The sequence below is a fragment of the Coffea arabica genome, chromosome 1c (assembly GCF_036785885.1).
Source record: "Coffea arabica cultivar ET-39 chromosome 1c, Coffea Arabica ET-39 HiFi, whole genome shotgun sequence".
Lineage (NCBI taxonomy): Eukaryota > Viridiplantae > Streptophyta > Magnoliopsida > Gentianales > Rubiaceae > Coffea > Coffea arabica.
This window is the reverse complement of record NC_092310.1, coordinates 43,431,607-43,443,459: the sequence shown is the minus strand read 5'-3', so window position 1 is coordinate 43,443,459 and position 11,853 is coordinate 43,431,607. Positions and strand designations below refer to the sequence as shown.

General features: G+C 33.8%; 1 protein-coding gene across 1 annotated transcript; it reads right to left on the bottom strand.

Moving 5' to 3' along the window:
• Nucleotides 1-9,458: 9,458 nt before the first annotated feature.
• LOC113739854 (premnaspirodiene oxygenase-like) lies at nucleotides 9,459-11,345 on the bottom strand. Its single transcript, XM_072069293.1, has 2 exons — nucleotides 10,458-11,345; nucleotides 9,459-10,322 (listed from the first exon to the last, which is right to left on the bottom strand). The coding sequence occupies exons 1-2, from the start codon at nucleotides 11,217-11,219 to the stop codon at nucleotides 9,699-9,701; spliced, it is 1,386 nt and encodes a 461-aa protein (XP_071925394.1). The 5' UTR covers nucleotides 11,220-11,345; the 3' UTR covers nucleotides 9,459-9,698.
• Between the last annotated feature and the right edge of the window lie 508 nt (nucleotides 11,346-11,853).

Below are 11,853 nucleotides of genomic sequence, written 5' to 3'. Positions count from 1 at the left end.
AAGTACTGAACTATGCCACACTCTTGGCATATCTTCTGGAAGGGATCACTCTTGTATTGTCCACCGTTGTCTGCTCGGAGAATCTTGATCTTTCTTCCCATCTGGTTTTCAACCTGAGTTTTCTATTTAAGGAAAATCCCTAACACTTCATCCTTATTCTTCATAGTAAACACCCAAACTCTTCTGAAAAAATCATCAATAAAAGGGACAAAATAGTACATGCCTCTAAGGGATGGAGTTTTGGTAGGTTCCCACACATCTGAATGTACATAATCCAAAATACCCTTGGTATTATGGATGCCGGTGCCAAATTTCACTCTTCTTTATTTTTTCAGACCACAATGCTCACAAAATTCTAATTTGCAACCTTTCATACCTTTCAACAATCCTTGCTTGGCAAGATTTTGCAAGAATTTTTCACCAGCATGTCCCAATCGCATGTGCCACAACTTTGTTGCCCCCGCATCTTCTTGCTACTGGAAGATGTTGTTGCTGCTGCAGTTCCAACAACTGTACTATCTTGGTAGTAATATAGATTATTTTTTCTCACATCTTTCAACATCACAAGTGCTCCCGAAGTTACTTTAAGAATTCCATCTCGCATCGTCACAATCAGGCCTTCTGACTCCAAGACCCCCAAAGAAATGAGATTCTTTTTCAAATTCGGCACGTACTGAACATCCTTCAAGATTCTAGTGGATCCATCATGATTACGCAGCTTGATTGAACCTATTCCAGCTGTTTTACATGGATTATCGTTTTTCATGTAAGCAACTCCACCATCACGTTCTTCAAATTCGAAGAACGACTCCCGCTTGGGAGATATATAATAGGTGCAACCTGAATCCAATGTTCACTTATCTGGATATGATGTTGAAGGTGATACAACCAAAGAGAAATCTGACTCCGCATCACTTTTGCACTCTGCAACATTTGTTTCTTGCTGAGCTTTTCCTTTCTTCTTTAACTTTGGATAGTCTTTCTTCCAGTGCCCTTTCTTACGACAGAAAGCACACTCATCTTTGGCAACTCTGCTTTTTGATTTGGACCTTCCTCTTCTCCCCTTTGATTTGCTTTGTTGACGACTTCTTGCCACAAACGCTTCATCTGCTGTAGCTACTTTGTTCTTCATTTTATCCCGCTTTCTCAATTCATGACTATACAAAAGCATAACATACAACATCTAAAGACATATTTTCCTTCCCATGAAATAACGTAGTCTCCAAATGTTCAAATTCATCAGGAAGGGAACATCAAAGCCAAATCCTCATCTTCAAATTTAACATCTAAATTTAACGGGTCTGCTACTAACTGATTAAACATAGTAATGTGTTCATTCATAGTAGTACCTGATTGGTAATCGAATCGGAACAATCTTTTCTTCATTAGGAGTATATTCTGACCACTTTTCTTCAGAAATTTCTCCTCCAATGCCCTCCACAACTTTCATGCAGAAGTTTCGTTCTTAAAAACATACTTTTGCTCTCTGGACAAATATGATTGAATGGTTCCGCATGCCAATCGATTTATGGTACTCCACTCCTTCTCTTCTATGTCATCTGGTTTCTTTTCTTTAATGGCAATGTCAAATCTCTATTGAAAAAGGGAGTCCATGACCTCGCCTTGCCACATGCGGAAATGGCCAATACCGTCAAATGTCTCCACCGCCAGCTTCAAACTCGACATTGGAATCCTCGACCATGTGGATAAGAAAACCGATGTCCCAGATGTAATTCTTGACATGGAACCGTCTGATGCCATTACAGACTCAAATAGTAGTATTCAATAAAAAAAATTACAAATAGGCCAAATGACGAAACTTCGGCTCTGATATCATTTGTTGGAGAAACCGGATAATTTTTCACTCAAAATTTAACTAGTGATTAAACTGATTCAGTAATTTCCAGAAAAGATCGTCAAAACAATCTCCTTAGATAGAATTACCATTCCAAGTAAATTTTTAGAAAATGTTGGAGGGGTTACAAGCGGTTTCACTTAAAACCCAGTTTTCTAAACAGAATTTACGTGTACGGTGTATTATCATAACTAGACCCGTGTATAAATAAATAATATGTACACACGAATAAGAAAATACACCCAAATGAACCGTATAAAAACACTACAAATATACCCGATAAATATATTGAATACTATACTACAATAGAAAAGAAACTACTAAATAAATGCGGAATAAATAAAAGTGATAAGGAAAGAACGCACCCGAAAAATTGATAACGAAATTCGGCCAATTTTGCCTAATCTCCGAGCACCGCTCAATCGACCCTCTTTTAATAATTTGGGAGAAGAAAGAATTACAAAATCTTTTTTGGTGTAATTCTTTTGTTTTTGGTACATTTGAATTGAGGAGGGAGAGTGTTTATTTATAACTAACAAACACCTCCCTTCAAAGTTAAGACACTGATGTGGGATTAAATGTTTGCAAAAAATGTCAACAATTGTAGGCTTGAATTACTGCCACAAAAGTCAACAATTGACTCTCCTCATCCCTTATAGGGACTTTAGTTTGTCCAATCTTTGTTGGTTTTTTTGTTGGGCTTCTAGCATTACTAGCTCTCAGCAATGCCCCAAACTGAGCTTCCCTCCCCAAATGAACCCTTTTATCCTTACAGCTTTTCTCATTATGACCCATAATCCCACAGCAACAAAAAATGTCAGGGCACTTTTCATATTTAAAATCATTCCACTTTACCATTCTATTCATTCTTACAGTTGTGGCCCTCAAAAGAGGTCTAGTAGCATCCATCTTAGCTAAAATTTTTAAATGTTTCCCTTCTTTGCTTCCAGTATTTGGGAAAATAACTTCTTTGACTGAACTAAACACTTGTTCTATCTTTTTGCAGCATCTTTAGTTATCCAGTGGATAGGTAGATTCCAAATCCGGACCCAAATCCATGTTTTGTTAAATGCCTCATTATCCACTTCGAACCCTTCTTTCCGAGATAGAATAACCATTGGCTGATTGTCACAAGCCCACGGCCTACCATTCAGGACTTTCCCTTTGTCATGGATGTTTTGAAACATAAATTGAAACATATTAAGTCCTATTTCAGTAACCTTCAACATTTTTTTTTCTTGGCATAAGCCCACATATTACTAATAAAACTTCTGATACCTATAATATAAGCAGTCTTCTCACCAACAATCTTTCCAACAACACTTCGGCCCGTTTGAGGTTGCGATAACTAAGGAAATGGTATGAAAGGAAAAAATGATCCAACAACGTATGTCTGAGAGTTTCGAACAATTGAAGATGTCTAATTGAACAAACGCGAACAAGGCCTAAGGCTTCGTCTGAGAGGTTGCAGTGTTTTGGTAAAAAAGTACTTTTAGGTGTTAAAAGTATTTTTAAGCATTTGGTGAATACTATCCCATAAAATTAGAAATGGAGTTTTTTGTATAAAAAATACTTTTAATAAAAACTCAAATTTGGTGCTTTTAAAGTAACTTTTATGATTTAAAAAATAAAACATTAAATTTAATTTTTTATCCTATATTATAAACTAAATAAAGAGATACATACATTTAAAAATTTTCAAATCACACATTATCCAATACAGTAAACTCTTATTGAATTATATTTCCAAACATCATACTCCTTAAAAGCACTTGAGCACTTGATAGATATTTTTATTAAAAGTTTTATTAAAGAAGTATTTTTCAATAAATCACGTAACTCCAAATGAACTAAATGATGTTGTGATGTAATGTTCCAACGAAGTTGTACGTGTATTTCACCCATGCATACAAACCACATAACTTATGGATGAGGGGCAGAAGCGGTCATCAGATGGACTGCTCCTGAGTTGTTCACGGCCAGATATTGCCCCCAAAAAATATACAGTCCAGATCACTTCTTGTGTCTCGTTTTTAACAACATGTGTGGGTCCATAAAAATTTGATCTAAAGTTACACGTTGTGCAAATAAAGTTATGCCGTGTATAAACAAAATTACGTGATATGTAAAATGTACAAAACCGCTAGGAGCGCAACCATTCCTACCTGTGATCCCACAACTCATACATACTGCGCTGTGCTAAGCCAAGTGGGTTGGGTTTTATCATTTATGAAATCATGACATTTTTTGTCTTGTTAGTGAGCCGATTGGAGATGCGATCTTACTTGATGGATCGGTGCATTCGTGGATAGTTTAGGAATTGACAAGAAGTTATGAGCTGTGAGTAAATAACTGGCTTACACTTCTCTTGATTATGCATGCATATATTATTAATGGAATACCAAATTCATAGCAATAATTGGGATTTTTAGTACACGTATTGCTGGGATCTGGGCTCTACAGTCACTACCTTTATTATAGGGGGTATTTCTGTAAACGAGGCTTCTAAAAATTTTAATTGGCACCCATACAGTTTTCAATTTTGCATTTACATCACTTATTTTCAATTTTAAGGTGACTTCAGTGTTTTTCTCAAGTGTTCCTAACCATCAAATTTTAGATTTTTTGTTCTCTCTGTGGCATTGATTTACTTCATAAGCTTCATAATTAAATTTTCAAGATGAAGTTATCTCCTCTTTATGGCAATTTCCAAGTCCTTTTTTCTAAATTTAATTGAATTTATGATATGCAATGGCCATTTGGAAAAAGGATAGGCCCTTTAACAATTTATGAAAAGTTTTTTTTTTGGATGAGTAGGTCGACTTTTTTACATTAAAACTGAAAATAGGGAAGGTAAGTGTAACATTCAAAATCTCAAGGGAGCAAAGTGAAATCATCAAATAAACTCAGGGGGGTTTTTGAAACTATCCCTTATTGTATAGTGCAATTAATGGTGGAAAATTGGTTTGACTTGAAATTGGATGGATGGAATTATTTGTGACACAATTTCAATAATTTATGAAAATTACTTGTGTTTGAAATTACAAGTTTTTTTTATATCTATATTTGTTATTGTAGTATGGATTAATATTCTATACACTAACAGTATTTACATTTTCACCATTAGATGTATGATACAAATTTGAATTTGAATTTGAAATCCAAATTTTGCATATGTGTTATGCATCCAATCGTAATAGTTAGTATATATAAGATTAAATCTTAGTATTTACATATATTTTCTCCATACACATTTATGTGAAATTGTGAATGACAATTGTAGAAGGCCAATCCATCGCTTGGTTTATATGTCCGATTGCATGAAAACTTAATTTCTTTTTTGTTTGATGATCTCTTTATCTGCAGTATGGCACATTCGTCAATGAGAAAAATGCTATAAGTCAATCTCTTTTGTAGTTTGGGAATAAGCTTAGGACCCTGTTACATATGTGTCCTACAATGAAATAAAATTTTGTGTTCACTAGAATTTAAATCCTTATCCTTATCCTTATCCTTATACTATATAATAACGAGTTTAAGGGAAAAATGATCTTTGGATTTCAACCGCAAAGATAGGGGCATTTTGGAGTTGTGAGGTTATTTGAAATGTTGTTATAACAGAGTGTACAATTGTTAATACAACTTTTGTTTTTAGCTTTGACATAAATAGTCTTCCATGTGGTAAATGCCTATAAAGCGTTGTTTGCAAAAGGAGTGGGCATTGTAGGAATGTACCATTATTTTAGTTGTATTAACAGTGGATACAAGTGATAACAGCATTTGTTCCACTGAATTAATGTTAACATCCCTAATTGATAACTAAACTTAAGAGAAAGTGGTTTATTGACAAATTAGTGATAGGAATTAATTAGGGAGTGGTATTTGGGAAATGCCATTTTGTTGTAGTGACCCTTCAAGCAGTTGGTACAAGTGCTAGTAGCCTTTGTATTGGTGTAATTACTTAAAGCTTTTTAGTTCTCAATTAAGGCTTGGAGAACATGGTTTATGACAGTTTCATGTTTGAGCATTAGCTTCAATTGCACCTCTCCAAATGACTTTTGCTTCACATTCTACTGTTATGATCTTTCAAGCTTCTTGTAAAGGTTTATTTGTCCTGGTTGTGTACTCTGCTTTCCACCATGCTCGTTGGGTGAAATTATTCGTGGTGGTTCAGTTTGGAATAAGTGTTGTGGGTTTTTTCCGCTTTGATGGTGTCATCTATCTTCTTAAATGGTAGTTTTTCTTATGAATTCAATGGAGGCATTGTTAAATTGGGTGTTATTTACATACAATTATTTTTTTGGTGTGATTGTAATGGTGTGCCTTTACTTTAATAGATTTGGTGCAATTGTGAGGAGAAGCTCTGCTGGGAATATTTGGAATATGGTAAGCAATTGTTTATTATTAGTATGCAATGCTTGTCAATATTTTCATAAAAATATATTTAGATGTGGAATTTGTTTTGCTATTAGTGTGTAGTTTGTGCTGTTTTTTTTTTTTTTTTTTTTAGGGGTGTCTCGCAGGGAGTGGACCCCGCAGACTATTCCCCACCCTCCACAACTTGCTGGCAGCAAGGTTCGAACCAGGGACCTAAGGCTCCATCTTCAGCAATCTCAACCGCCAGACCAAGCCCCGAAGGGCGTGTAGTTTGTGCTGTTGATTTCTCGTTATAGTGTAGTTTGTGCTACTGATTTACTTTGCTTGTAAAAGTCGTTGATTTGTGTATGTATTTATATGTGAGTTTGTTTGGCTTCTGGAAATACCTGATGCATTTGATTAGTAGCTTGTTATTCGTATCGGTGATTTTCTTTGGCAATACAATTGATCTATTCGTGTATTTATATGTATGGTTTGATGGTTTACTTCTGGGCATACCTGACATTTGATGGTTTACTTAAGGGCATTTGTTTGCTCTTTCGTTGGATGCCTGTGCTAATTTTAATGTTTCCATATAAGTGATTAAATGTCAAAAAATTATCTATTCATCTTATTATTAATACCATCACCTCAACAAAATTACATTACTATTCATTTCACCTATTAGGAAAATAAATGACCTCATTTACAACAATTTTTTTAAATTTGGATTTAGCTATAATCCAATGAGTGCTGACTACAATAAGCACCCTCAACTACAGATAACTTTTTAAGTGTTTGTTAACGTATTCAATTCTATTGTAACTAAATTCAAGAAATATTTCAATTAACTTATAATTTAGTCCTAGTAGATAAATTTTTCTTCTTCAAATTCATTATAAAAATTCCTTGGATTTAAAAACTCAATTACAAAAGATGTGAATTTTTTAGCTTAAAATATGAATTTTTATTAATAACATATAAACAATGTATTTATTTCTATGAAAATAATGAATAGATTTATTTCAATTTAGTTTTTCATTCTTATTTCAAAAAAAGTTTAGTTGAATTGCATCATTTCAATTTGTGCAATGATAATTTTAATTCATTTCACCTATTAATAGATTTATGTTAATTCATTTTCTTATTTATGTTGTTATTACATAAAACACAAAGTACCAACTATCTTAAATTACATGTACCAAACTTCCGCGCATTGCATGGGCCCCACCACCTTCTAAAATAAAATAAACCCCAAATTTGGTGCTCACATCCAATTATTGATTGATGATACCTCTAATCCAAACCAATCCCTTCTTAAGATAACTAAATTGCATTTTAAATTCTTAAATTTGTATACTTTTATCCAACAATTATTAAGTGTAGTCTATCAAATCAACCCCTGAGGGTTCGTTTGGTTCACAGACCGAATGAGATGGAATGACTCATTTTCGAGTTATTATTCTCGGATTGAGTCATCTTCAAATTAATAATATAAGTTATCTAGTGTTTGGTTGATTCTGGGTTGGATAAGATATATTGGGAAATAATCTTATCTTATCTTGTGCTTGATAGGAGATTGCATGAGGTAGAATTATTGTTTTAATGACCAAAGTGCCCCTTAATTTGCATATCCTTTTTAATAAAATAATTTAATATTCTATAAAACATAAATAAAATAACTTAATATTTTAATAAAATAATTTAATAAAATTTTTAATATTTATAACTTTTATTAAAATAGAGTAGATTGAAAAGTTAAAATTATAAAGTAAATCAAGGATTTTGATATATAAAAATTTGTATTTACTCAAACTCAGCCCATTTAGGCTCTTAAAAATAGATTTTGACCAAATTTTTGAACCTAAATTTGAAATTCAATTAAATAATGGGCTGAGTTTTGACTAAGTGAGGATTAAATCAATTAAAATGTAACCCATTTAAGCATTTTAAATAAGTCGAGTTCAAGATAATATAGAAGATTTTTCTTTGGACCAAATTTGAACTTAATTGAAATCCTCATTCACAAAGTCCAATTGATAGGGTTATGTATTTATATAGAATTTGGTTGTAAAAATAAGCTTAGTAAGGGCAATTTAGTCCAAGGGCAATATAGTTCTTTTATTATGACATTAGTATAAGCAAATTAGTCAAAATTTTAAATTAATTAATAGGTGTAATTAGTATAAGCAAATTAATCAAAAAATTTTAAAATAATGAATAGGAGAAAATTAGTCAAAAAATTTTAATATAATTAATAGGGGATAATTAGTCTATTTATTATCATATTATTATGTGAGAGTATGGTTATATAATAGTCAGTATGAATTTGTATCATTCATAAGGGTAAATTAGTCCAAATATTATTATATTCGTAGTAGGGGCAAATTAGTCAAAAAATGTTAAAATTAATTAGTAGGGGCAAATTAGTCTATTCTTGTTATATTATCATGTGGAAGTATGGTTATATAATTATGAGAGTATAAATTTATATCATTTGTAAAGATAAATTAGTTTAGAGTTTTATCGTCCTATTTGTTACTCATTTCTGGATGACCAATATCACATCCCTTATGGGATTGTTTTATCCTATGAATAGGGAATTAATTCGATTAATTGGAATATGTCATCCCATGTATAAAATGCAACCAAATATGGGATGATACACGATGATTAATCTAATCCCGCGTCATCCCATAAACCAAACGGATCCTGAACTTATTTAAAGTGTATGCTTTTAGCTCCTTTCATCCACTTTAGGCTTCAAGGTTGATGGAAAGAGCAACATGAGCGGTAGACAGGCCCAAATCAAAAGGTTTTTAGTTAACATGGTATAAGGGTAGGTCCCCAACTAGGGGTTTCTTGATTCAAAACAAATTAGACCAGATAAATCATGTATCTTGTATCTTTATGATATGACGTGTTCATTGGTATAAAATACTAGAGCGTTTGATGTCAATTAGGCTTTGAAGTAGCTAGTAATAGTAAAGGTAGTGCAAAGTTTTGCTGTGGAAATTGGAGTGCTTTAGTCTTATCTACATGATTTACTAAAGCTCGCGTCCAAATTTAGCATCTATGTGAAAAACTGAGTTCGTTAGGTGTAATTTCATCAAAATTTGATAGTTGAATAGTGATGGTAAAGTGTAAACCGTTAGTTAACTGTAATGACCGGTGTCTGGAAGTTGCAACAGTCACCGGACGTGGCTGAAGGAAGAAGAAGATCAAAACAGTGTCATTTTGCAGTGGATTCTAATAAGATTGACAGCTAAAATTGACTGAATTGCTAAAACTACACCTTTTTTATGTTGGGCGATACCAAAAAACTTACTCTTTAGGTATTTTGCCAAAAAGATATAGTTTAAACAGACTACATATACTTATTTCACAACTTATTTGAGAATAGCATCTCAATATCCATAAAGCATTCAACAATTTGTGACCACATCCCCGTCTGACCCCGAAAGAACTGTTGCACATATGACTGTTTTCACAAATCAATTGAAGGATCATACAAGGAAGGAACCAAATAAAGATTGTTTTTCCTTGTTGCTGTTATCCCGTTGTTCTCTATCATGTCCAAGTCTTCGGAGTTCATACCATCCGGGAGTCTCCAGTTGAAATGGTAAAGTAGAACCGCCAGTTGAAGCTCCATATTGACCAAACCAAATGACATTCCAGGGCAAATTCTCCTTCCTCCGCCAAATGGAACAAACTCGAAGTGATTTCCTGTGAAATCAACCGGATTGTTATCAAATCTCTCTGGTTCAAAGCTTTCAGGATCACTCCAATACTCTGGATCTCTTCCAAGTGCCCAACAATTTACCACGACCTTTGTTTTGATTGGTATAGTATATCCATTTACTTCACATTGCTCCCTGCATTCTCTAGGGATGACCAAAGGGGCAGGAGGGTGTAGTCTTAAAGTTTCCTTGATCACAAACTTTAGGTATCTCAATTCTTGAACATCAATTTCATCTATTTTCTGTTTTCCCTTAAAGGCCTGCCTGATTTCTTCCTGTGCCTTGGCCATCACCATCGGGGTTCTGATCATCTCTGACATGGCCCATTCAACAGTTGAGGATGAAGTTTCAGTTCCACCGGCAAACATATCCTGTTTTAGCAGCAATATTGTTGATTAAAACAATTTGTTTACGAATGGTCAAACAGTCCCAGAGAGTTTTGGAGTTAAATACCTTAAACATACAAGAAAGCAGAGAAGGAAAGAATTCAGGGTAGTTTGACTTACAAAGATGATAGCTTTGATATTGTCGTTGGTGATCGGAAATTGAAGGTCCTCACTATCTCTTATTCGCAGTAGAACGTCAATAAGATCTTCTTGATTAGAATCAGCAATGAACTTCTTTTTCCTAGTTTGGTTCTTGACGTGCTCCTTGATTAAGTTTTCAAATATAATGTCCATTTTGTGGTGGATCTTCTGCAATTTAGGCTTCAGTCCAGTCAGAACATGAAGAATTTTGTAAGAAGGAAATAGATCAGCAATATCAAAACCTCCTCCTAAAGCTGCCACTTGCTTCATTAATCTTACAAATTCGTATTGATCTTCTTTGGAAACTTGACCAAATGCAGCTCTACAAACCATCGAACTTGTATGTGAGAAAAGTTTTTCAGTTATATTGACACTCTTGCCTGCCAATTGCCCTATTGCTGCAACCAGATGCAAAACCTCATCCTGCCTAATATTGTGGAAGGACATAACACTTTTAGCGCTAAGAAGTTCCGTGACGCAGATTTTTCGCATTTGTCTCCAGTAATCACCATAGGGGGAGAATAGGATATCTTTAGAATCATAACAGACGATCTTGAATGTGAGAAGTTCAGGCCTGCTAGCAAATGAAAGATCGCGTGTTTTCATGATCTCTTTCGCCAAATTTGGTGATGAGACAACAACAGCTGAAACTTCACCAAGCTGCAAATGGATTAGAGGTCCATGTTTTTGAGCCAAGTTTTTCAGTCTACGATGTGGAAGTGAGCCTATCAAATGATGCATACATCCAATAAATGGAAGCTTCCATGGACCTGGAATGGTGTGGGATCTTTTCCGTTCCTTGATTAAAGTCAAGAGAATGGTTGCAAAGAAAAAGAAAGTGATCAAGTTTAAGGTGAAACTCAGAAGCTCCATTGATTTGTGATGAATGAGTATTTCTTTCTCCTACTTCTATATATATATCTATCATATGATACGTCACATATAACGTTTGCCTACAGAAGTTTGATAATGTTACTCTTCCATGTGAATCTCATTGATGGGTTGGCGTGCGTACTTTGTGATAATCTTTTGTCATCTACAGAAAAATTGGTTAGTATTATCCTTGGCGAGGTTTTACCATATATTAAATTTTAATAAAGACTAAATACCCCATATTTTACAAGTAATACAGATCGTTTATCGATTATAGAGATATTAAGTATCAATCACACAAGAAAGATTGTCAATTACTGATGGTTTTCGAACTCCTTTATTATTTAGACTATCACAAGTGTAAGAAATTAAATCTACACTACAAACATGAATTAAAAGTAATAACAATAACAATAGAAGGCTCCTAGAGTTATGAAATTTCTCACTACTCTTGCAAGTGAAATTATCGGTTAATTGAATGTTATTATCTTGATTAGTTATG